The sequence below is a fragment of the Oncorhynchus nerka genome, linkage group LG3, assembly GCF_034236695.1.
Source record: "Oncorhynchus nerka isolate Pitt River linkage group LG3, Oner_Uvic_2.0, whole genome shotgun sequence".
Taxonomy (NCBI): domain Eukaryota; kingdom Metazoa; phylum Chordata; class Actinopteri; order Salmoniformes; family Salmonidae; genus Oncorhynchus; species Oncorhynchus nerka.
Genome location: NC_088398.1, coordinates 64,024,800 through 64,052,457, shown reverse-complemented (window position 1 = coordinate 64,052,457; position 27,658 = coordinate 64,024,800). Strand labels below are relative to the sequence as shown.

Genomic DNA, 27,658 nt, shown 5'->3' with positions numbered 1-27,658 from the left:
CCTGCAGAAAGTATTCACACCCCTTGACTTTATCCAAATGTTGTATTACAACATTAATTTAAAAAATACATTTCATGAATTTTATCACTGGCCTACACACAATACCCCCTTATGACAAAGTGGAATTATGTTTTTACAAATTAATAAAAAATGTAAAGATGAAAAGTCTTGAATCAATAAGTATTCAACCACTTTGTATGGCAAACCTAGCTCCACTCCCACTCCCCAGGTGCTCTCATTTGTTGACTTCTGTAACTGTAAAAGCCTTTGTTTCATGCATGTTAACATTAGAAGCCTCCTCCCTAAGTTTGTTTTACTCACTGCTTTAGCACACTCTGCCAACCTGGATGTCTTAGCCGTGTCTGAATCCTGGCTTAGGAAAACCACCAAAAACCTTGAAATCTCCTTCGCTAACTATAACATTTTCCACTAAGATAGAACTGCTAAAGGGGGCGGTGTTGCAATCTACTGCAAAGATAGTCTGCAGAGTTCTGTATTACTATCATAGTCTGTACCCAAACAATTAGAGCTTCTACTTCAAAAAATTCACCTTTCCAGAAACAAGTCTCTCACTGTTGCCGCTTGCTATAGACCTTCTACAATCCAAGCTTGATGCCCTCAATCTCACACAAATGATCATTGAACCTACCAGTTACAACTCTAAATCTGTAAACATGGGCACCCTCATAGATGTCATCCTAACTAGCTCGCCCTCCAAATAAACCTCTGCTGATTTCAATCAAGATCTCAGCGATCACTGCCTCATTGCCTACATCCGTAATGGGTCTGCGACCAAACGACCACCCCTCATCATTGTCAAACGCTCCCTAAAACACTTCAGCGAGCAGGCCGTTCTAATTGACCTGGCCGGGGTATCCTGGAATGACATTGACCTCATCCCGTCAGTAGATGATGCCTGGCTATTCTTTAAAAGTGCCTTCCTCACCATCTTAAATAAGCATGCCCCATTCAAAAAATGTAGAACTAGGAATATATATAGTCCTTGGTTCACTCCAGACCTGTCTGCCCCTTGACCAGCACAAAACATCCTGTGGCATTCTGCATTAGCATCGAATGATATGCAACTTTTCAGGGAAGTTAGGAACAAATATATACAGGCAGTTAGGAAAGCTAAGGCTAGCTTTTTCAAACATAAATTTGCATCCTGTATTACTAACTCCAAAAAGTTCTGGGACACTGTAAAGTCCATGGAGAATAAGAGCACCTCCTCCCAGCTGCCCACTGCTCTGAGGCTAGGAAACACTGTCACCACCGATAAATCCACTATAATCGAGAATTTCAATAAGCATTTCTCTACGGCTGGCCATGCTTTCCACCTGGCTACCCCTACCCCGGTCAACTGCCAGGCACCCTCCACAGAAACCCGCCAAAGCCCCCACCATTTCTCCTTTACCCAAATCCAGATAGCTGATGTTCTGAAAGAGCTGCAAAATCTGGACCCCTACAAATCAGCCAGGCTAGACAATCTTGACCCTCTTTTTCTAAAATTATCTGCAGAAATTGTTGCAACCCCTATTACTAGCCTGTTCAACCTCTCTTTCGTATCGTCTGAGATTCCCAAAGATTGGAAAGCTTCCGCGGTCATCCCCCTCTTCAAAGGGGGTGACACTCTAGACCCAGACTGCTACAGACCTATATCTATCCTACCCTGTCTCTCTAAGGTCTTGGAAATCCAAGTTAACAAACAGATTACCGACCATTTCGAATCCCACCCTACCTTCTCCGCTATGCAATCTGCTTTCAGAGCTGATCATGGGTGCCTCAGCCACACTCAAGGTCCTAAACGACATCATAACCGCTGTCAATAAGAGACATTACTGTACAGCTGTATTCATTGACCTGGCCAAGGCTTTCGACTCTGTCAATCACCACATTCTTATTGGAATAGTCGACAGCCTTGGTTTCTCAAATGATTGCCTCGCCTGGTTTACCAACTACTTCTCTGATAGAGTTCAGTGTGTCAAATCGGAGGGCCTGTTGTCCGGACCTCTGGCAGTTTCTATGGGGATGCCACAGGGTTCAATCCTCAGGCCCTCTCTTCTCTGTATACATCAATGATGTTGCTCTTGCTGCTGGTGATTCTCTGGTACACCACTACGCAGATGACACCATTCTGTATACTTCTGGCCCCTCTTTGGACACTGTGTTAACTAACCTCCAGACGAGCTTCAATGCCATACAACTCTCCTTCCGTGGCCTCCAACTGCTCTTAAACGCAGGGAGAACTAAATGTATGCTATTCAACCGATCACTGCCCGCACCTGCTCGCCCGTCCAGCATCACTACTCTGGACGACTCTTGACTTAGAACTACAAATACCTAGGTTAGACTGTAAACTCCTTCCAGACTCACATTAAGCATCTCCAATCCAAAATTAAATCTAGAATTGGCTTCCTATTTCGCAACAAAGCATCCTTCACTCATGCTGCCAAACATACCCTCGTAAAACTGACCATCCTACCGATACTCGACTTCGGTGATGTCATCCATAAAATAGCCTCCAACACTCTACTCAACAAACTGGATGCAGTCTATCACAGTGCCATCCGTTTTGTCACCAAAGCCCCATACACTACCCACCATTGCGACCTGTACGCTCTTGTTGGTTGGCCCTCGCTTCATACTCGTCGCTAGACCCACTGGCTACAGGTTATCTACAATTCTCTGCTAGGTAAAGCCCCGCCTTATCTCAGCTCACTGGTCACCATAGCAGCACCCACTCGAGGCACGCGCTCCAGCAGGTATATCTCACTGGTCACCCCCAAAGCCAATTCCTCCTTTGGTCGTCTTTCCGTCCAGTTCTCTGCTGCCAATGACTGGAACGTACTGCAAAAATCTCTGAAGCTGGAGACTCATTTCTCCCTCACCAGCTGTCAGAGCAGCTCACAGATCACTGCACCTGTACATAGCCCATCTGTAAACAGCCCATCTATCTACCTACCTCATCCCCATACAGTATATATTTATGTATCTTGCTCCTTTGCACCCCTGTATCTCTACTTGCACATTCATTTTCTGTACATCTACCATTCCAGTGTATAATTGCTATATTGTAATTACTTCACCACCATGGCCTATTTATTGCCTTAACTCCCTTATCTTACCTCATTTGCACTCACTGTATATATACTTTTTGTTTTCTTTTGTTCTACTGTATTATTGACTATGTTTTGTTTATTCCATGTGTAACTCTGTGTTGTTGTCGAATTGCTATGCTTTATCTTGGCCAGGTCGCAGTTGCAAATGAGAACTTGTTCTCAACTAGCCTACCTGGTTAAATAAAGGTGAAAAACTCTGTGTGCAATAATAGTGTTTAACATTATGTTTGTATGATGACCTCTTCTCTGTACCCCACACATACAAAAAATTGTAAGGTCCATCAGTTGAGCAGTTAATTTCCAACACAGATTCAACCACAAAGACCAAGAAGGTTTACCAATGCCTCGCAAAGAAAGGCACCGGAAACATAAAAAGCAGACATTTTTTAATATCCCTTTGAGCATGGTGTTATAGTTATTAATTGCACTTTGATACAGGCGTCCTTCTTAACTCAGTTGCCGGAGAGGAAGGAAACCGCTCAGGAATTTCACCATGACGCCAATAGCGACTTTAATACAGTTACAGAGTTGTATGGCTGAGATAGGATAAAACTGAGGATGGATCAATCATATTGTAGTTACTTCACAATACTAACCTAATTGACAAGAGTGAAAAGAAGGAAGCCTGTACAGAATAAAAAATATTCCAAAACATGCATCTTGTTTGCAACAAGGCACTAAAGTAATACTGAAAAGAATGTGGTAAAGCAATTCACTTTTTGTCCTGAATAAAAAGTGTTTGGTTTGGGGCAAATCCAATACAACACATTACTGAGTACTACTCTCTATATTTTCAAGCATAGTGGTGACTGCATCATCTTATGGGTATGCTTGTAATCGTTAGGGCCGGGGAGTTTCAGGATAAAAAATAAACGTAATAGAGCTAACCACAGGTAATATCCTAGAAGAAATCTTGGTTCAGTCAGGTTTCCACCAGACACTGGGATATGAATTCACCTTTCAGCAGGAAAATAACCTAACACAAAAAAATGTGGAATAAGTCAAGGGGTATGAATACTTTCTGAAGGCACTGTATAATTCCATGATCAGTAGTAAAAATACATTATTGATTTCATTTCACAGTGTCGAGACTCTTTAGGTACGGTACCTCTCACAACACCCAGGTAACTATGAGGAATCTCTCTGGGCAACTACACAAGCTCACTGCTACGGAACAGAGCAGCACTCCATCTCCATGACGACAGCTCTTGTAGTGAAGAGAGTCTACTCTCAAATTATCACTGAGTCCAACACCAGCCCTCTTCCTGTTGGTTAAGCTTTCTGCTGCTGTAGTCTCTATGTTAGATGGGAGGAGGAGGTAGACCATGTTGTCAGGTCAGGAAGTCCCAGGAAGGTTGTAGAGACACAGGAAGGTGAACATCATGACAACAAGCACCAGACCAATCAGAACCTGCTGGACCCACAGATACTGGTCCAGCTTCTGCTCCAGCCGGGCGTTACACACCATCACACGCATCAGCTGCAGAGGAGAGCATTTGTTAACTTCATCTTACTAATGTATTCACTTTTCAGTTTCCCATATCAATTTGACACCATGAAAATGTATAATGCTTGTAATAGTGTAAAAAGAAAGGGGGGAAAGAAGATAAACCAATTAAATCAAAGTTAAAATACAGCAAATACTGTACATTGATTAATATTATATAGGTTAATATATTCTTGTGGGTGGAGGAGCATCATCCAATAGGAGTGGAGAGCTCACCGTCGTGTGCAGGTCCGGGTGGCCATTGGCTCCTCCTTCCATTGGGCTGTCACTTCCACAGGTCAGGATGGGCTTAGTGCTCTCCAGGATGTGACATCGTAATCTACAGGAAGGACAGGACACAGTCACGTCCAATGATGTGTATAAACCCTGGATGACTGACCGTGGGCGCTGTATTGAAGCCACCGCGCAGCCATCTTGGTACTCCTCCTCAATTATAAAAAAAGATTTTGCATTTATTAAATGCCTACATTAGTTTGACACGTTTATTCTATTACAGACACCTTAATGGACATGTCAAACTCATTCCACAGAGGGCCGAGTGTCTAAGTCTTAATTGAACGGAAAAACCCAAAACCAGCAGGCACTCGGCCCTCCGTGAAATGAGTCTGACACCCCTGCCTTAATGCATAATTTTTTATTATATTATGTGAGCTAAACATAAAAATAAATAAAAATAATATTTAAAAATGTACTAATGTTACTGTCCCGACTACAATTTCAGTTTATGTGACAAAACAAGCAAGTATAGTGTAGAGAATTACTAAGACAGCTCCAGGACAGCAACACAATTAGACCCAACCAAATCATGGGAAAACTAAAAGATAATTACTTGACACATTGGAATTAATTACCAACAAAAAAACTGACCAAACTAGAATGTTATTTGGCCCAAAACAGAGAGTACACAGTGGCAGAATACCTGCACTTCCTAACCTCATGCCAAATGTATGACCATATTATACACACTTTCCTCAGATTACACAGATCCACAAATCATTTGAAAACAAACCCAATTTTGAACTCCCATATCTATTGGGTGGAATACCACAGTGTGCCATCGCTGCAGCAAGATTTGTGACCTGTTGCCACAAGAAAAGGGCAACCAGTGAAGAACAAACACCACTCTAAATACCTCCCATATTCATGTTTATTTATTTCCCTTTTCATACTTTAACCATTTGCACATGACATTTGAAATGTCTTTATTATTTTGGAACTTTTGTGAGTGTAATGTTTACTGTTCATTTGATTGTTTATTTCACTTTGGTTTATTATCTACTTCACTTGCTTTGGCAATGTTAACATATGTTTCCGAAGCCCTTACATTGAATCACTGTACCATCTAAACCGCTGTGAAATATCTTTCCAAAGCAAAAAAATATAGTATTTTCAGCTGTTTGATACTGGAAGTAAAATATACAAAAAGGAAACTTAGCGCACATAGAATTGATCTACCACTTCTTAGACTTACTTTCAATTAGAATGACAGATCTATAACAAATATTTATATGTGAATTTGGTCAGGTCGCCCAAAAGTTACATATTGCAGCTTTAAATACATGTAATTTTGCCCTTGAAACATTTGAAATACTGTAGAACTCCATTAATTACTATGGAAGAGTGCTCATACTAGGGATTGCCCATATGGTCGACCGCTGGCTTCAAAGCCTCTCAATGGCCAATACATAGCGTCAGCAATCCAGGGTTTATATACATCACTGGTCGCATCAGGGAAGACTGAGGAGAGGGGATAATCAGCCTGCTAGGTCACTGACATACCCCAGCCATGCTGAGGCAATCTGTGCTGTACACTGCAAGACCACGATGGGTTTAGTGAATCAAAGTTATCTTGAGGTCATTATAGATGTTGATGGTGGCATATTAATGACTGCTTGCCCTTTGGCTCAAAAGGAATTGTTTTACTCATTTACATACACTCAGTATACCAAACATTAGGAACACCTTCCTAATTTGAGTTGCACCACCCCCTTTTGCCCTCAGAACAGCCTCAATTCGTTGGGGAATGGATTGTACACGTTGACTACAAAGCATCCCACAGTTGTGCCAACTTGGCTGGATGTCCTTTAGGTGGTGGACAATTCCTGATACAGACGGGAAAAAGTTGAGCTTTAAAACCCCAGCAGTGTTGCAGTATTTGACACAAACCGGTACGCCTGGCACCTACTATCATATCAAAGGCACTTAAAAAATGTTGTCTTGCCCATTCACCCTCTGAATGGCACACGTACACAATCCATGTCTCAATTGTCTCAAGCCTTAAAAACCCTTCTTTAATCTGTCTCCTCCCCTTTGTCTACACTGATTGAAGTGGATTTAACAGGGGACATCAATAAGGGACCATAGCTTTCACCAGGATTCATCTGGTCAGCCTATGTCATGGAAAGTGCAGGTGTTCTTAATGTTTTGTAAACTCAGTGTATATTCCCATCCATGAGGAGGCATTGATGATGATGTACCTGTGCTCCATGATCTTGGTTTTGGGCACGTCCTTCCAGAAGTGAACGAGCTCTGGTGATGCAGCACCAGCGTTCTGCTCCATCTCTGCAGCCATAACTAGGAAGCGGTCCTGCAGAGATGCCTGGTAGCCTGCACAAACACATCCATGAACTCATTGAACTCATGAACTCATTGAACTATTTTTTTTATCTCAGTATATTGTTCAGTTTATGTATCTAGATTCCTACATTTGGATGGGATCAGCTGTACAAAGTATACAGTTTAAACCCCACTGCTGTCAGAATCCAATAATCAGAAGATAGATCTGAAAGAGCTAACTCTTGTCACAGCTGTGAACAGAAAAAGTGAGGGTTCTTATCCACTAAACTCGAACAAATGAACAAGATATAGGCGATAGACGGTGGCTCCCGAAAACTGAATTAAGTTAAACCCAGAGAGAGAAGGAAACCCTAAAACTTTGGAATAATGCCAGAATTTGATTATTCAAAAAACCCATATCTAGCACATCAGAAGCCATGACTGACATTTCCATGCTTGAAGTCCTCTGAACGTCTTATCAGCCAAGTCCCTGCATCCCTACTCAATGTTGGTCTCAAGTGATCAAGAGGAAAACATTGACCTTAGGGGTTTCAGCCTTCCACAGAGTACTGAGACTGGCTCAATAAAGTTTATTTACCCACCGTTAGATTTCTGAAAGGCTCAGTTTAGGGGAAGATAAGAGATTATTATTTTATCACTCTTAAAATATGTATGTCAGGCAAAAGAAAGCTGTACTCTGTCAGCACTTTCCAAAGTTATTAGACTGAGACTGGACCTTTTGATTATTCTGAAGTTTCTTCTGGTGCATCTGGAAACATCCGAAGGAACTAGATAAGAGGAGTGGGTAGGGAGAAAGAGAGAGAGAGAGAGCGAGAGATAAGTGCAGTACTTTACCTCCATGTAAGGACACCACTATATCCACAGAAGCGCCCGAATCACAGCAGCTGTTGCTGGGCTTCACTCTGTACTTCTCAGGTGCTGTTGTTCGTACCTGTGGAAGGAGACACCGTCAAGTCAGCTTGGAGATTGTTTATTTTCACACACATACACACACATGGGCACACACAAGCACAGAGTGCCACGCTTGCACACACAGCGGCATGCACATACCTTGAAGGCCACTTGATTCTTGGACACATTATCGAGGATGATAAGACACTTCCTGTCTGACTCTTTGGACCCAAAGCTCAGCTCCTCTGCTGGACTGGAAGTAAGAGATAAAATACATTACATTTTAGAGGAGAAACAGCACAGGCTGCATGAAGACAAGGCGGCTGGCTACGATTGAATTTGTGACTTAACAAACTAATGTATTTTTCTTTATGAAGGCATCAGCCACAATGGCTATCTGGTGTTCAAAACAAGCCAATACATCTGTTAGAATTCTTGCTTTACAGCATGCTTTGTTGTTCCTCTTCGTGATATCTTAGCTTAATCGATCTGTTTGGCAAAGCTTCGTGAGCTTAGATGTTGCTTCCTGAGAGTGATTGCAGTATGATTACCCAGGGACTTGTAGATTCTGTTAGCTTCCATTGTTACACATTTACTAAACAGCTGCTGGATCACCATCTAGCTCAATATTCTAGCTAACACATGGCAGATTATGTCCATCTGTGCTTGCATGTTTTTTCTGCTTTAAATAAACAAAAAGCCTTGTACACTACATCGATACCATGTGTAATTGCCATTTATCCGACTCAATTGATGTCAATATGTTCTTTATAATATTTTTCAATGAGGTTCATTCCAGAGAAATAGCCCCCGACTAACTGTATGTTCCCTGGGGCCAAACCCTCAGTCTCTGATGTGCTGTGCTCCTCCTGACCTATATGGAGCTGTCTGTCAGGCCCCTGGGAAGAAGGCAGGCTCAAGCCTAGCAGGCGTAGCTGAACCCATTTATGAGGAAAATGGAGAATTAAACCACATTATTACCCAAGTCTAGGGTGAAAATATCTGTGATTTTGCATCAAAGCTGTGAAATCTGGAGGAGCAGAGGAAAAATCCATGGCCTGAGAAAGTAGCCACGAGGCACTCTAATTCGCTCTCCAACACTCAGCGCACCCCATCCCAGCCCCTAACAGACCACCCCCACCCCCCCCAACTGCCTCACCAGGCTCATGTTTAAGGGATAATTGTGTAAAATGGATAATTCAGCCTCAGTGAACACTTCTCCACACTGTGCTGTGGACTGCTGCTGGCATGCTTCAGTACCTACTGACAACTCAGTGAAATGGCCAACATGCTAAAAATTCCTGTGTAGCGTATATAAAAAGTCTAGCTGTACATTCTGTAGGCTACAGAGCTCTAAACAACAGATTGTTTTGTTCTTTGCCCCAGTAAAGCGTTGTGAGGAGCCCAGCGCTCCCCTGAGCCCGGAATGACTCTCTAGACTTCAGGAAACCTTTTGACAACCACATTCTGAAGATCAAAGCATCCCCTCTTCCGCCCTTCCAGCTCTGGTTCTGCCTTCCTCGTGGGCTAACACAGCTCAGAGACATAATTGCATTTAAGGCTCATATAAATACTTTTATCACTCTAATACGTAGCCCGTAGCTGTGAAAAATCTCACATCAAAGAGTCTGCTCTCCAAAAAACTGAACTGGACGGAAATGACTCAGGAACATAGGAATGATCTAATTTAACATCGGAATACCCATCAATGGAGGCAGCTCTCAAGTACTGTACCTTGATGGATTCTGGGTTCTAACTCCTTAACTTGGGATAGGGTTAATTATCAGGTATCCTATTGAAATATAGAGGGTCTACACCAGAAGTGAATGGTTATCTGTAGGAGGAAGGTATATGGTGTGTATGCAATTAAGCTTGGAATGTACTGAGTGTAGGGAAAGCGATCACATGTGGCAGCATTGATAACGGGAAAGAGCCATGGATTAGTGATGAAGGGGGTCGAGGTCAGGTCAGGTTACGTTAGGGGAAGAGGAACCGTTTAATGCCTGTATCGCTTAGTTTCTTGCTAGCAATAAAAATATACAATGTTTAGCGAGAAGGAGAAGACTCCACCCAAAGTGGAGTACAAATACCACCACTATTGTAAACATGTTTTTGTCTGTTCAGCTGTTCGATCCTTTGGGAAGAATAAACTTGGTTTAAGCTTTCACAGTGTCCGTTGAGTTCTTACTCTAACAATTAGAACCTAACAGTTTATGTTGTCGGCAGGATTCACCACGATTTATAGTCAAACCAGGGAGTCCAGATCAGTGGAGCAGGAGCTGGTAACAAACAAGGTAGGCACAGTCCCTACACCTGTTTCCACTCATTTTGACATATTGGGGAGATGAGAATCGTAGGCTGAACAATTATAGAATACAGACCTAGAAAGCCTGAGTTTATTCAGTAGGCCCATTGAGTAACAACCGGTCGTATGGTTGGTTCCTTTAGGGATAGGTCCCGAGTAGAGGTTTTCCTCTGTGAGATCCAGGTAAAAATATGGTGTAGGGTAGGTTCCTTTAAGGATAGGTCCCAAGTGGAGGTTTTCCTCTACGAGATCCAGGCTGATATAAGGTGTAGGATGGGTTCCTTTAAGGATAGGTCCCAAGTGGAGGTTTTCCTCTACGAGATCCAGGCTGATATAAGGTGTAGGATGGGTTCCTTTAAGGATAGGTCCCAAGTGGAGGTTTTCCTCTGGATGAGATCCAGGCTGATATAAGGTGTAGGATGGGTCCCTTTAAGGATAGGTCCCAAGTGGAGGTTTTCCTCTAGGATGAGATCCAGGCTGATATAAGGTGTAGGATGGGTTCCTTTAAGGATAGGTCCCATGAGATGGAGGTTTTCCTTTAAGGATAGGTCCCAAGTGGAGGTTTTCCTCTATGAGATCCAGGCTGATATAAGGTGTAGGATGGGTTCCTTTAAGGATAGGTCCCAAGTGGAGGTTTTCCTCTATGAGATCCAGGCTGATATAAGGTGTAGGATGGGTTCCTTTAAGGATAGGTCCCAAGTGGAGGTTTTCCTCTACGAGATCCAGGCTGATATAAGGTGTAGGATGGGTTCCAGGCTGATATAAGGTGTAGGATGGGTTCCTTTAAGGATAGGTCCCAAGTGGAGGTTTTCCTCTATGAGATCCAGGCTGATATAAGGTGTAGGATGGGTTCCTTTAAGGATAGGTCCCAAGTGGAGGTTTTCCTCTACGAGATCCAGGCTGATATAAGGTGTAGGATGGGTTCCTTTAAGGATAGGTCCCAAGTGGAGGTTTTCCTCCACGAGATCCACGAGTGACAATACAGTGCAGGGTAGGTTCCGTATAGGATAGGTCCCTAGTGGGGCTATTCACCTGTGAGATCTGTAAGAGTGACGCAAGTCCCAGCTGCAGTGACAGTGAGGAAGTAGAGTATGTGGATAATGATAAGAAGGTTGCAGAAAAATTCTGAAGGTAAGCCACATGCATGGTTAAAAGAAAAGCAATAAGATATTCAAACCTTTTTTGAGTTACATGTATTAGCAGTAGCAATAAGGCGAGAGGTTGGTTTATGCCATATGGGGAGGGGGAACCATGACATATTATGTGGAAATAGGAAGACAAGTGTGAATAATTTTGGTAATGTGTGTTATTAACAACAGTAATACATTTGCAGACGCTATAGTATTGGTTCTAATACAAGGTATTAAGTGCCGTGACCAATTAATAGGCACAAATACCATAACCATTCTCCAGGGAAGTGGGTAGTGCTACCTTAGAAAATAGTTCATAGAAGGTGCGTATTGGAGACGGCAGTGTAGAAATCTAAACACCCTGGACACCGTCGGGAGAGGTTTGGGAATAATAACTATTGATATGGCAACAGACAGCCCCGATTCTCTCCTGTAAAGTGGAGCTAGAGCATTTTAATAAAGCTATGGAGGCGCTGAAAGAAGTGCACAAGCATTCTACCAATTTGGCTCGAATATGGGAAAAATTTAGTAAACTGGATAAAATTGGGCAGCACTTCCCTGTTGACGGAAAATTCAAATCAAATAAAGAACTCAGATGCTGTTGTGGTATGGCACAATGACATGATTGAGAAATGGAAAGCTCAATATACAAGTGTTTTGATATTGGTGTTTTATCAACAGAAGAGTATAACTGAAAAAATGGAATTAGTAGATGTACTCAGCTACAGAAAGACTGGGTACGGGAGCACATTGATAGAATTTGTGCTTCGGCTTTGATGGCAGTTTTGAAACGTGATCAAAATGGCAATTGCGTGGGTAATGGATGAAATAGAGCAGGATGCTTTGAGAGTGGAAAATAACTCTGCTCACTTCACAGTCGTGCGAAGGGTTAATATGGCCACAGGGAAAGTCACTAACTATAGTTTCAATTGCCAAGTTAAGACAAAGAAACGTAGCGGAAAAACATCAAAGCGTAGGGAGACAAAGTCCTGTTTTAGGTGTGGGGCTGTTGGTCATTGGAAAAGGGAGAGTAAAGTAGGAAGGGAGCCTGCTACATTCGGAGGAAATGTTGCCATGTAAAGCGTTTGCATCTTTTTCAAAAGCAACAACAAATCCTCCTGAAAGTAGCAGGACAGGAAACTTACACATAGTGGTGTATGGCCTCGGTACGATCGATAGTGGTTCATAGAGATTACAGTTTCTATGTGAAGAAAGACGTATGAGATCACGTTTTACACAACTTTTTAATAGATGCCAGGGATCAAATATCACAGATTCCTTATGATGAGAAATTGGCTAAATTTGCCTCAGGAAAAAGTATTTTGGGTTGAAGAATCTAGGCGAAATGCCAGGGGAATGGACGAGGTAAAAATTAAAATTATCTGGCCAAAACCTTGGGGGGGGGGGGGGGGGTTCAGAATGGCCGAAAGGGTGGAAGGGTCACGAGGAATAGGCAAAGGGGTTACCAAACCTAAAATGAACTTTACATGTTTTTAGTGAACATGGTCGTGCGGTGGTTATGGAGTATCATGGGGAAAAGAGACCAGTGAATCGTTGGCGAGATAAAGTTGCCAAGTCTAAAGGTAGTACATGCTAAATAAAAGATAAATAAACGATGGGGTGGATTAAAACAAACGTTTAATGATTGGAGTAAGGTCAGTGGATTTACCATTATCATCTTTGCTTTATAATTAATACTTTTGGTTTGCTGATTACGATGTAGCATTGTGAATGGTAATAAAATCGACACTTTCTTTTCCAGAAGAGGGGGGGTTTCATTATCTCTCGTTGGAATGTTCCCTGAGACTGTGGTCTTGGGGAGAGCAGTTAGTGATTTTGGGCAGTTTAAGTATAAAAGTATCTGGATTAGGCCATAAACTCAGTTCCCAGATAAGTAAGGCCTGTTCATGTGTGTTTTTGGACCTACGGTTTACCACACACACCAGCACATACACACAACTTACCGGTTATTAATATGCGTTAGTGGTATTGATACTGTGGAATACATTTTTTGGGGTCTTTTCAATTTAGTTTTAAATTGGGTATGCAGGATGGAAATGGTTGAAATGTTTTTTAATTGTTTCTGAAGGACAGGGAAAGAAAAGGGAGAGGAAATATTTAATGGTTTCGAATGCCCTAGTTCATGACTTTCTGGTGAGGCCTGATCAATCTCACTAGAATTGATCGAAACAGGTGGGATTTAATTATAAAAAGAATGAGGGTGAAGATTGCCGGTCTATAATCAACATCAGGGGTAAGAATGCCGGTCTATAATCAACCTCAGAGTGAAGAATGCCGGTCTATAATCAACCTCAGGGTGAAGAATGCCGGTCTATAATCAACCTCAGAGTGAAGATTGCCAGTCTATAATCAACATCAGGGGAAAGAATGCCAGCCTATAATCAACCTCAGAGTGAAGAATGCTGTTCTATAATCAACATCAGGGGAAAGAATGCCAGCCTATAATCAACCTCAGAGTGAAGATTGCCAGTCTATAATCAACATCAGGGGAAAGAATGCCGGTCTATAATCAACCTCAGAGTGAAGAATGCCGTTCTATAATGAACCTCAGAGTGAAGATTGCCAGTCTATAATCAACATCAGGGGAAAGAATGCCAGCCTATAATCAACCTCAGGGTGAAGAATGCCGTTCTATAATGAACCTCAGGGTGAAGAATGCCGGTCTATAATCAACCTCAGGGTGAAGAATGCCAGCCTATAATCATCCTCAGGGTGAAGAATGCCGTTCTATAATGAACCTCAGGGTGAAGAATGCCGGTCTATAATCAACCTCAGAGTGAAGATTGCCGGTCTATAATCAACCTCAGAGTGAAGAATGCCAGTCTATAATCAACAACAGGGGAAAGAATGCCAGCCTATAATCAACCTCAGGGTGAAGAATGCCGTTCTATAATGAACCTCAGGGTGAAGAATGCCGGTCTATAATCAACATCAGAGTGAAGATTGCCAGTCTATAATCAACATCAGGGGAAAGAATGCCGGTCTATAATCAACCTCAGAGTGAAGATTGCCGGTCTATAATCAACCTCAGAGTGAAGATTGCCGGTCTATAATCAACCTCAGGGTGAAGTATGCCGTTCTATAATCAACCTCAGGGTGAAGAATGCCGGTCTATAATCAACCTCAGGGTGAAGAATGCCGTTCTATAATGAACCTCAGGGTGAAGAATGCCGGTCTATAATCAACATCAGAGTGAAGTATGCCGTTCTATAATGAACCTCAGGGTGAAGAATGCCGGTCTATAATCAACCTCAGAGTGAAGATTGCCAGTCTATAATCAACATCAGGGGAAAGAATGCCAGCCTATAATCAACCTCAGGGTGAAGTATGCCGTTCTATAATGAACCTCAGGGTGAAGAATGCCGGTCTATAATCAGCCTCAGGGTGAAGATTGCCGGTCTATAATCAACATCAGGGGAAAGAATGCCGGTCTATAATCAGCCTCAGGGTGAAGATTGCCGGTCTATAATCAACATCAGGGGAAAGAATGCCGGTCTATAATCAACCTCAGGGTGAAGTATGCCGTTCTATAATCAACCTCAGGGTGAAGTATGCCGTTCTATAATCAACCTCAGGGTGAAGAATGCCGGTCTATAATCAGCCTCAGGGTGAAGTATGCCGTTCTATAATCAACCTCAGGGTGAAGAATGCCGGTCTATAATCAGCCTCAGGGTGAAGATTGCCGGTCTATAATCAACATCAGGGTAAATGGATACATCAGCTTCATCACAAAAGAGTACAATTAGGTAACAGAGTGACCTTGAACTATGTTTTGCACAAAAGTGTCGCTTGATCACTACTGAAACATTCATTAGGCCATCCAATTTGAATGATGGGACTACAGGCTGTTCCATGGTTAATATGGGCAGTAATCATCAGTGTGATCAATTAATTCCATTGATTATTACTGTAAATTAACTGCACCAACTGATTTCCACTCAATCGCAGACATCCTTTATTTCTGTTTAGATACTACAAGATTAATCGATCCATCCAGATACAAATGTATCGATATCTGGCTCTGGGCTTGAGTGTCAACAATACATTCACTCTAAGCTCTACAACACCTTCAAATCCAACATGTGGGCATGGATTGGCTATAGCCTAGTCACTGTGCTACCAGTCGACTATTCTTTAAGCCTCGAGTGCAGCTGAGAGATATGCTGAATTCCAAATCAAACCCTAGTCTCTTCCGACTTCCTAGAAACCCTTGTACATCTGCAACTACTGGATAAATAATACGTTGAAAATTCCACCCAGAAGGCAAGGTGAAAGAACTACACCTATTTGATCCTTTCAGAGATACATGTGTATCTACCGATTAGGGGCTAGGGATTTATTTGATATTCAGGAAGAGATGGCTAAGAGAGGGAGTTCTGAGAAAGTTGGCTTGAATACCTGACGTGTAGCAGAGGGGCCTTGAATGTGGTCAGTGGCTTCCTGGCTCCCTTCGGCCGGCTGTCTCCTTTGTCGTTGTCGTCCAGTTTCAGACTGCTCAGGCTCTCCTCTGAGAAATACACCTGAAACAAGGAGTGGCTTCGTGAGACAATGTTCATCAACACACTGATCAAATTATTCTAAGGTGCTTTGATTGGAGAGGTGTTCTAAAGATACAAATGATTAACATATCTTTATTAATTTCTAAATAAAACTATTACATGCCTAACTATAGTCCATTTCAAATGATGGGATGAAACATTTTAAAAATAGGGAGCTTTGTATGACACTTAATTTCATAATTAATACATCAATCCCCATAACAATCTCTGACCCTTGTTCACAGTACAGTGAGGCAACAGGAACACACTCACATCCTGTGAGAACAGAGAGAACACAAAAGTAAGCTCTTTCACTTCAACTGTAAACTTTCACCCAAATCCAACAGACTTCCTCATACATCCATTTACACAATGTCACAAGACTACAGAACAGCTGATAAACACATGGTTTGTGCAATGTTAGCAGAAATTTGGGGAAGGACAGATGAAGTTGTGGTGGGACGAGCATCATTTGGTTTCCATACCATATTGACCAAGGCCAGTCCCACAGCTTGTGTGAGGCAGATGGGAGATGGGGAGTACAGCAGGAGAGGATGTGAGAAGATGGGAGAGCTGATAGAGAGGTGACTGGGGTCTGCCTATGATGCACGTACAAGCACTAATGAGTCAGATGGAGTGTGTCTTCTGCTGTGATAAGCAACATGCACACACACACATACACACACACACACACACACACCTCCCCCTTCAGCAGGCTGCTGCGACACACACCACACACAGATGACACAATAAAGACATCAAGAGACTTTGAGCTGCTTCTGAAATGTTTATTTTTATTCAGTGTTCAAATCAAGTGCAATACAGTACTGAGTAAGATATGGGGAGAATGGGGATTCATTAGCTGCTGTTGAAAGATACATGACCATAATTGACTTCAATAGACTGCTTGGTTGATTGAATAAATACAAAATACAGCATTTCTATTGATTATATACACTGTATCAAATAACTACAGAAAAGTAAAACTCATAACAAATTTTATTTTTAATTAAACATTAGTAAAACAACACTTTCAGTTTATCATTCTGGTTAGTCAAAACCAGGATCAAAATACTCAGTATTGAGATATTGACAATAATCTTTGGCACTAGAACTACAAACCATGCATGAACTAACATTAATGAAAAGGTCTTAACGTGTAATATCAACACACTAAAACAGTCCAATCCTACTAGCTAAAATGTGAAAATCACAACAATAACAAATACACAAACTGGAATGAATAAGGCTGATCTAAGCAGGAGATACAATTCAGAAATCCATAGATCCAGAAATGTCTAAGAAATGTAGACCGTATGAAATACTTGTTTTGATAATATGATTTGTAGGCAGCTTCCCCAACAGACCATGGAGTGACAGTCTGATCATCTGGAGAGTATTGACAATAAGGCACAACACAGATTATTTTTAAATAAGTACTCTCTCGTTACACAGAGGCATCGATATACAGAGGAAGTGCTTTCAATTACAGTTATAATATGGCATAAGGTAGTTGAATATACATTGTATTACTTCAGTCTCAGTGCAAATGTGCTAACATTGAGTGTGGTAAAAATAAAGGATGTCATGCTGGTGGTAGTAGAATACTCTTTTCTTAGTATTATAAACATTAGTATATTAGTACATCATTACAGTACAGTTGATATTAATACAACAGTAATGATAAAATAAAGTATAATTTTGGGTTAAAAGATCAGTACAATTCGATAAGGCATGTTACGTATACACTTGGCACAAATGCTTTACTTTCGCTACAAAACATTATTTCCCTAACGTTATATTAAGTTATTAAAATTCTGAAGTTGGATAAAATATCACCATGTTATAATGCTGGTCACAGGAATCAAGGGGGCAAACGTTCCTTCTTATTTTCTGATAGACTATTGTGAGTTATGTATCTCATAGCCTACTTGATTGGCTATGAATCTCTTCAAAATCATGACACTGTGATAAGTGCAACACATTGTGGGGGTCATATTTTAAATGTTTGGTCCAGGTCCATTTTGGATTCAATGAAAGGCTGAACGTGTTCATGATGGTGACTCGATGGCGGGGCTGGTACATGAGTAAAACCCTCAGACTGCCCTTTCAGAATGCAGAACTCTCCAGGAATCAGTGTTGCTGGTGAGGCAGAGATCATACAATGCCTTACCAAAACCAGCCCTTGAGTCAAAACAGAGAGAAAGGAAATGAGCTGATCTGGGAAGCTACTGTATCAACACACTGTTGAGAGCCACAGGTATTTATTCAGTACTGAGACTGGCTTTATGTAGAGATAGGAGCAGCAGAACATGATCATGACAGTGGAATGTGTGCAGACAGACAAGCTGTAAATAATGGGTATCATGATTGGTGTTAGGACCTTAACGGGATACTTCACCAGAGTCAGATGAACTTGTGGATACCATTTTTATGTCTCTGTGTCCAGTATAAAGGAATTTAGAGGTAGTGTCGTGAGCCAATTCTAACTTGAAAAACTACCTCTAACTTCTTTCACACTGGACACAGAGACATAAAAATGGTATTCACAAGTTCATCTGACTCCGGGGAAGTAGATAAAGGGCCTCATTGTCAAAATCCCGAAGTATGCCTTTAAAGCCAGCAAGCCAAGAGATTAGCCTATAGCCTATGTAGATCATTAGGGACTGGTTAAATCAGAGGCACCAAAGACTACATTCTGCTCACAGGCAACGATCCCTTTAAGATGCACGCGGGCGCGTAGCTCTCCTCAGACTGCCAAGCAGAATAAATATTCCCCCACGCAGAGAAGCACGAGATTGAACTTCACTCACCTTCCTTGAGTTTTCCCCTTTAGTTAACACTATCATGTTTCGCTCTACTGTGAGAAATGTGATCGAGTCAATGCAATATTAGCCACTTTCAAATCAATGTAATAAAACAAATGTGCAAAACTATGCAAGACTTAGTATGCAAAATGAAGTGTGAAAGATAATTTCTTGTAGGCAGAAAGCATTGGAGTAGGATTCTATTGCATTGACAGGCATGACTCAGGCCCGTACTCTACACAGACAGGTGTGCCATAACCAATCAGAGCTGCAGTAGGCCTATATGCAAATAGCCATTGCCATATATGGATCTGTGCCATTCACTTTGAACTGGACTGTGTATAGGCTACGGTATGAGCAATCTTGAGTAGATGCATTTTTTATTTATTTTTTATCAAAGCGAGGCTGTCATTGTAAATAAGAATTTCTTCTTAACTGACTTGCCTCTCTTTTATTTAAATAAAAGAGAGTTGCATGTAGCCACGTGTGCACATTTGTTCATATTCTTTGCTAGCTAGTTTTTTTTAGCTTTTTTTTGTCTTAAAGGGGCAGTGTTGTATTTTGAGACGGTCTTAAGTAGCCCACAGGCAGTGCGTAGTATAAATTGTCTGATTCTCTGGAATAATGGTATGGGAATATACAGATATTGTATTTTGTAAAGTGGCTTCTTGCATCAAACAACACATTTTCAGTCACCTCCTTGTCTGAAGGACAAGTGGATAAACGGTTTAATGTCAAGACCTAGATGTTTTTTTCCAAGAGTCTCATTAATGTTGGCCTACATTGAACACCACACATTGGCTGCTACTGTAGGTTGAATGATATAACAGCTAATTCCATGTAAACATTTTATGGGATGCATTTTTCTCCATTGTTTTTTATGGTAGGCCACTGATAGGCCTACAATAAGATCAAACAGCCAAAGTAGGCTACTTGACCACTGTCTGAAACTGTAAGCGGGTACAGTCTCAGTGTTCACAGTAATCACGTGCTGGAAGTTGCACAGAATTTTCACAATGTTAAGGTTTTCGTTCAGCAGACCTGAAATTTGCATAGTACTGAAAAAAAGTTAGAGGGAACATTGCTCACGTGTATTGATGGACCCATTAACATACATTCATCCACTAAATTGCACATAGGTCGAAACACAAAACCACACACAAACTTGATCAGGCTTAGATTCTGGTTTGCCAATTTATCATCATTGACAATGAAGAGGCTTAAAAGGCTCATGTGAGCAGCTTTGTGATGTGTAGCTGACAGGGCAACTCTGGAGCGCAAGTTCGTTTGTGTGTGTGTGTGTAAACACCCGTGTGTGTGTGTGTACAGAGCCCCCTGTGAGCTATGACAGTGGTGCAGGTTACCCAGAAGGCTTAAGGGCGCAGGAGTTTGCTTCGACACAGCGCAGTCACACACACCCCTCCCTCGAGTCTGTCACGGTAGAGACAACACACTCAGCGCAGCGACACCCAGCGTAGCGACACCCAGCGTAGCGACACCCAGCGTAGCGACACCGACACCCAGCGCAGCGACACAGAGGCCACATTAACACAATCACTTCACTACCATCCAGTTCACATTACACTGAATAATATTTATTGAAACAGGTAGGCCTACTCAGGCTAGTCTTCAAATGACAGAAATGTATATATAGGGTGTACCCTACATCCCAGGCTGATATTGTTCTATTAGCTACTCACTACAATGTGTTTGCTTTCTGTGTCACAAAGAAGACGCCAAATATCAACTGTGGATAAATAAATGAAGAACCTTAGCTACAGTAAGAGAAAGACAGAGAGAGATACATAAATTTGTGCTGCATATGCTGACAATGAAGCCCTGACCGTTGCTAGGGTGCAGCAGCCTGACGACAGCAGAGAATGCTAGATGGTGTCTGTGAGGAGGTGTGTTAAAGCCAAGAGCTGCAGGGTCTCTGTGATGGTGCCTGGTTGCACGGGGGCCGTCCGGGCCGGTGGGGCTGCCAACTAACCATCTGAGACCATCACACACACAAATAACAGCCTCTGACAAACCACATCACCCCAACGTCTGTCTCACTCTCATCACCCAGCCTCCAACAAGGTTGAGCCAAAATCATTAGCGACAACACAAAATAAATGAAGTATTCTGGGAAGTGCTTTAAAAACTTCTGTGAAGTTAGGTATGCTGAACGAAGCATGCGGGGAAGAGCTTCTGTGACGGCAGTCAGACTTGACACATTCTCAGTAGCCAGAGAAGTGCTCAGGAGATGAGAGGAGCCGTGGGGTGAGTGAGGGAGACTGAAGAAGGGACTGTGATGTGTTATGTGAGTACAGTCAATGGACAGGAAGGATTAAGCTGCAGCTGGAGACATGGGGAGTCACCTTGACTGAGACAATGAGGAAGAGCGTAACAGCTGCCAAATTAGGACATTACCGCCTCTACAATTCACAGCTCTCTCCATAGAGGAGGCCGATTACATGCTGTAATCTCACCCTAAACTTTGAGAAATGAAAGGGTCTGGGAGGAAAACGGCACATCAAAGTGAGGAGGGACTTGACTGAACCTCTAATGTCTTATTTGACTGACAAGTGAGAACGGGGTGTGTTTAATGTTAATTAAGGCTAATGACGAAGAGAAAAGGTCTCTGCTGTTTCGTAGAGAGCCCAATGCAGGGTTAAATCGTCAGTAATCAGCACACTGCAGATACTAACTGTATTGACTCTAATGTTAATGAGTAATAGCAGCATCCATCATCAGTTTTAACAGTAGGCTACATTAGAAACATGACAACAGACTCATGTACTACTTCTGAAAATTAAGTGGATAAGTAGTAGGCTATTCAAGGCGGAGTATGAGTTCATATGCAGCCCCAGCGTGAATATTTAATTCTATGCGTTACTGTCTTCCTTCCTGTACCTACATTCAGAGGGAGGAGTTCGGTAAATAAACAAAAAAAGTTTGTTAAACTAAAGGTTTTGTACCTTTTTGGGCTCGATGGCGACCTCGGAGCTGAAGCTCGACTCTAACTCCTTGCTGTCTGATTCGAAGTCCTTGCTCTCGTTGTCGTCCTCGCTGACGATTGGTCCGTTCTCACATACTGGCGTTTGGAAGTCATCGTCAGGAAGGGGAGGATAGCTGTATCTGAAGGGATCCTGGAATGAAGTCAGCGATAGGGTTAATACTATCAGCGCCGAGACCCCAGCAAAAATCAACTTTTCACTTATCTGCAAGTCCAGCCCTTATATTCTGTCTCACAATTAAGTGTTTTACCATTTTCTTTTCAGGAGAACCAGGGCTACAAGTAGAACACAAAACAAGTTGACATAAACAGTTGCATTCATGAACGTCAAATAAAGAAATAAGGTCCGCCGAAACAAAAACCTCATAAAAAATTAAATTTATATGAATGCTTTCGGTACAGATATTGTTTCCTCACTGGGAAATGAATATCCAATTCATCAGTGATAACTGTGTGAAGTTGTCACTGACGAATTGGACTCTAAAGATTTAAAAATCCTCTTTCGGGATCCGTCCTTCTCACAAAAACCGCTCTAGCTCAGCCCGTTAATCACACAGCCGTAGGTACCAACCATTAGTCTGCAGAAGAAATAGATGAATCCAACACAATGTTTAAAAGGGGTTAGAAGTCCAAAACGCACCGGTGTTAAGTGGGACTCATTGGGTTAAGTCAACAATAAATAAATATAAATATTGACTAATCACAGGTTAGTCACATTTTCTCATGACAAGTGAGGGAAGAAATAAGAGGCAAAACCTGTCAAATGTTGACATTTGAAAAGGGAATTTATCAGATGATAGTAAGATGAAAATATATGTAGCCAGGTAGATAGATGGCGTCATTGCCATCTTCAGTGAGTTGAATACTGCGGGTACATACCGTTCCACCCATGTGAGGAGGCAGGTATTCAGGGCCAATAAATGTTTGGATCTCATTTTTAGATGCAAACTTGAGCTTGCTGATGGCTTCTGGACCTAACCATGTCCTCACAATCTTCCATGCAGCTAAAAAAACAAAAACACATGTACAAACTTGTAATTTGTTGTTTTTGGTTATTGTATTGCTAGATATTACTGCACTTTTAGAGGTAGAAACATAAGCATTTCGCTGCACTTGCAAATCTGTGTACGCAATGAATAAACTTTGATTTGAACTACGATGTCCAAATTACGATGATTCCGTTTCTGTTGCAAATCGTTTCAATAACTACATGACTCACCATTCAAGATCCATGGCATGTCGACAATGATCATTTTGGCTGAAATGACAAGACCATGACTGAGGGGTGAAATACACTGAGTGTACAAAACATTAAAAACACCTGCTCTTTCCATGACATAGACTGACCAGGTGAATCCAGGTCAAAGCTATCATTCCATATTGATGTCACTTGTTAAATCCTCTTCAATCAATGTAGATGAAGGGGAGGAGACAGGTTAAAGAAGTACTTTTACACCTTGAGACAATTGAGATATGGATTTGGAATGTGTGCCAACTCGTTTTTACTTCGAATTAGTGTTTTCAGAAGTTTTCCTTGGTAAGCCACTCTTGTGTATGTGTGCCATTCAGAGGGTGAACAAAATATTTAAGTGCCTTTGAACGGGATATTTTGGGTTTCTCCACACTCAACAGTCTCCCGAGTGTATCAAGAATGGTCCACCACCCAAAGAACATCCAGCAAACTTCACACAACTGTAGGAAGCATTGGAGTCAACATGGGCCAGCATCCCTGTAGAACGCTTTCGACACCTTGTAGAGTCCATGCCCGGACAAAATGAGGCTGTTCTGAGGGTAAAAGGGGAGTTGTTGCAACTCAAGGTGTTCCCAACGCTCGGTGTACTAATGTAGCATTGGCCCTAACACAGAATCATATGACAGCATTCCATGTACTTTTGTTTCTTATAATACATTTAATAAAACCCATTTTAAAGAGGATGTGGGTCAATAATAGGAACAATTACATACAGTGGGGCAAAAAAGTATTTAGTCAGCCACCAATTGTGCAAGTTCTCTCACTTAAAAAGATGAGAGAGGCCTGTAATTTTCATCGTAGGTACACTTCAACTATGACAGACAAAATGAGGGAAAAAATCCAGAAAATCACATTGTGGGATTTTTAATGAATTTATTTGCAAAATATGGTGGAAAATAAGTATTTGGTCACCTACAAACAAGCAAGATTTCTGGCTCTCACAGACCTGTAACTTCTTCTTTAAAAGGCTCCTCTGTCCTCCACTCGTTACCTGTATTAATGGCACCTGTTTGAACTTGTTATCAGTATAAAAGACACCTGTCCACAACCTCAAACAGTCACACTCCAAACTCCACTATGGCCAAGACAAAAGAGCTGTCAAAGGACACCAGAAGCAAAATTGTAGACCTGCACCAGGCTGGGAAGACTGAATCTGCAATAGGTAAGCAGCTTGGTTTAAAGAAATCAACTGTGGGAGCAATTATAAGGAAATGGAAGACATACAAGACCACTGATAATCTCCCTCGATCTGGGGATCCACGCAAGATCTCCCCCCGTGGGGTCAAAATGATCACAAGAACGGTGAGCAAAAATCCCAGAACCACACGGGGGGACCTAGTGAATGACCTGCAGAGAGCTGGGACCAAAGTAACAAAGCCTACCATCAGTAACACACTACGCCGCCAGGGACTCAAATCCTGCAGTGCCAGACGTGTCCTCCTGCTTAAGCCAGTACATGTCCAGGCCCGTCTGAAGTTTGCTAGAGAGCATTTGGATGATCCAGAAGAAGATTGGGAGAATGTCATATGGTCAGATGAAACCAAAATAGAACTTTTTGCTAAAAACTAAACTCGTCGTGTTTGGAGGACAAAGAATGCTGAGTTGCATCCATACCTACTGTGAAGCATGGGGGTGGAAACATCATGTTTTGGGGCTGTTTTTCTGCAAAGGGACCAGAACGACTAATCCGTGTAAAGGAAAGAATGAATGAGGCCATGTATCGTGAGATTTTGAATGAAAACCACCTTCCATCAGCAAGGGCATTGAAGATGAAAAGTGGCTGGGTCTTTCAGCATGACAATGATCCCAAACACACCGCCCCGGCAACGAAGGAGTGGCTTCGTAAGAAGCATTTCAAGGTCCTGGAGTGGCCTAGCCAGTCTCCAGATCTCAACCCCATAGAAAATCTTTGGAGGGAGTTGAAAGTCCGTGTTGCCCAGCAACAGCCCCAAAACATCACTGCTCTAGAGGAGATCTGCATGGAGGAATGGGCCAAAATACCAGCAACAGTGTGTGAAAACCTTGTGAAGACTTACAGAAAACGTTTGACCTCTGTCATTGCCAACAAAGGGTATATAACAAAGTATTGAGATAAACTTTTGTTATTGACCAAATACTTATTTTCCACCATAATTTGCAAATAAATTCATTTAAAAATCCTACAATGTGATTTTCTGGATTTTTTTTTCTCATTTTGTCTGTCATAGTTGAAGTGTACCTCTGATGAAAATTACAGGCCTCTCTCATCTTTTTAAGTGGGAGAACATGCACAATTGGTGGCTGACTAAATATTTTTTTCCCCCACTGTATATGTGTCATACAACGTTTATCAATCAACCTGTGAATGAACTCCATATTGTTTCAAATTGTATATACTTACATAGAAACTTTGGATAATACACTTTGAAGCAATTAATTACATACTTCACAAAATCCATGTCCTGAAAAAAATGAAAGAGAGTATAATTAGGACTCAGAAAGTACAGTACTATATACAGCCTCAAAGCAGGCTTTGACTAGCAAAGACGTTTTATGGCCTTTCAATAGGGAACCCGTTTGCTCAGCCGGAGATATTTACTGCCTCAAGCTAGCTGTGCAATGACCCAATTCATAACCATTTAAACTTTGTCACAAAGCTGAACAAAGCTGTAGTCAATACTTTCAAACACCTTCCCTCAACTCAATCATATTAAATACATTTCTGGGAAAAACGTGTGATACAAAAGTAGTGTGTGTGCAGTGCACACTGCACCCCATGCAACACCACAACTACTTTTACTCTTACTTTGCTCAAATTGGATTATTAACTGTAATCCATTCACAGTATTTGCTGAAACGTTGCAGTCTGGTTGTTTACTTTATGATTGCGTAACCTTGATCTTCATAGAAGGTTGAATAAACTTGCTCTACATACAGTATCAAGCCTTGGCTGAGATAACTACAGACAGCTTTGAAACTCAAATGTTTCCTTTTTGTCTGTGCAAAAGTGTTCTCTAAACCAGGGTTTCCCAAACTAGGTCCTGGGGCCCCCTCTGGGTGCACGTTTTGGTTTTCGCACGAACAGGTGATTCAAATAACCAAGTCATCATCAAGCTTTGATTATTTGAATCAGCTGTGTAGTGCACGGGTAAAAAATAAACATGCTCCGGAGTGCAGGACAGAGTGTTGGAAACCCTGTAAACAACCCAATACTATCTGTCCTGAGGCCTCAAACAAAGACAGAGGTGGGTTTTTATACAATCCCACAAGACCAACAGTATCTAAAACATTTCACAGTCAGTTTAATGGATTACAGCTAACCATGAAATGCCTCCTTCATGAGAATTTACTGAGAAGGGCTCTACGCTGACCTTTTTCACAAGGAGCATGTGTGCACCTAAGTAGAAAAATGCATACGCACACAAAGAAATGTAGGAGCACAACGAAAAATGTTTGAGATATTAAAGCTAGAATCCTTAATTTTTCTATGTGCACTGGTTGTCCTAAATTAAAATTCCAGGCCGCACAACATATTTAGGCGCATATTCAAGTATAGTGGTCACACTGTAGACCCCTGCTCAGTCAAAGATACCACACGTTTCATTACCATAATGGCCATATTATCATCAGACAACAGAACTATCAATATTCTAGCTAGTCAGACCCTTAGGAAGAGGAGCCTATCAGCCTGGCTCCATCCTATGCCCCACAGAGACTCATTGCCATGCACTAGACCAATGTTTCCCAACTCTGGTCCTCGAGTACCCCAAACAGTACACAGGTGTGCTTGTCCAGGGTTACAATAAAAATGTGTACTGTTGGGGGCACTTGAGGACCAGGGTTGGGAAACACTGCACCAGATCAATGGTTCCCAACCTTTTTCGGTTACTGTCCCACCTACTGAATGTTGGTCTGCCCAGAGTACCCCTGATTTACCCTCTCATGTGCATTTTACCAGTAGCCCTATGGTCTCATGAGATTTCTCAAGTACTCCCTGTGGATAGGCCAAGTACTGCCAGGGGTCCTAGTATCACTAATTTCATATTAGGGTTTCGTGAAGTTATTTATTCTCTCTCTGGCTTGTGTGTATTTAATTAGGGCATTTCTCCAAGAGAGAGTTTGGCCAGTGAAGCGAGCTGGCTGACAGAAAGGAGAGTGCCTGCTGGGAAACTCCGATCGAGACAAAGTCAGTCTATGAATTAGACAGTCAGTCGACTTGGAATGACCAAACTAATTTAAAGGTCACTTTCAATGTGTTAAACCATTGAAGAGCATCAATCCCTCCATGTCCCAGGCTCAAACAGTAAGCAAAATTAGAAAGCTCAACAGGACTTCAATGACACTCATAACCACACACAAACAGACGTAGGCTACTTCTTTTTGAAAATGGGGAAAACATGTTTAATTATGAGGACAGAAATTGATCAATAAAGCCCTCCTTAAATCTATGTAGAGTGGATCAACAGCGACATTGGTATAAATCAGAGCTGTAGCCCTGGTTTGATTATTCAAACACTATCAAATAGCCTAG

The 27,658-nt window shown here is 41.8% G+C and overlaps 1 protein-coding gene across 2 annotated transcripts in view; it reads right to left on the bottom strand.

Moving 5' to 3' along the window:
• Positions 1 to 3,488: 3,488 nt before the first annotated feature.
• The window catches only part of LOC115112407 (motile sperm domain-containing protein 2-like), a 28,310-nt gene continuing 4,140 nt past the window's right edge, over positions 3,489 to 27,658 (bottom strand). The window contains exons 6-15 of one of the 2 annotated variants that reach the window (XM_029639454.2): positions 25,529 to 25,589; positions 23,116 to 23,154; positions 22,776 to 22,900; positions 21,859 to 22,029; positions 15,949 to 16,070; positions 8,254 to 8,347; positions 8,038 to 8,134; positions 7,104 to 7,233; positions 4,843 to 4,945; positions 3,489 to 4,599 (exon numbers count right to left, since the gene is read on the bottom strand). In XM_029639454.2, the coding sequence (XP_029495314.1) occupies positions 4,456 to 4,599; positions 4,843 to 4,945; positions 7,104 to 7,233; positions 8,038 to 8,134; positions 8,254 to 8,347; positions 15,949 to 16,070; positions 21,859 to 22,029; positions 22,776 to 22,900; positions 23,116 to 23,154; positions 25,529 to 25,589 (1,086 nt within the window). In that variant the 3' untranslated portion in view covers positions 3,489 to 4,455. Of the gene's footprint in view, positions 4,600 to 4,842; positions 5,053 to 7,103; positions 7,234 to 8,037; positions 8,135 to 8,253; positions 8,348 to 15,948; positions 16,071 to 21,858; positions 22,030 to 22,775; positions 22,901 to 23,115; positions 23,155 to 25,528; positions 25,590 to 27,658 lie in introns of those variants that run through there. The other variant, XM_029639463.2, reaches the window with a different exon arrangement.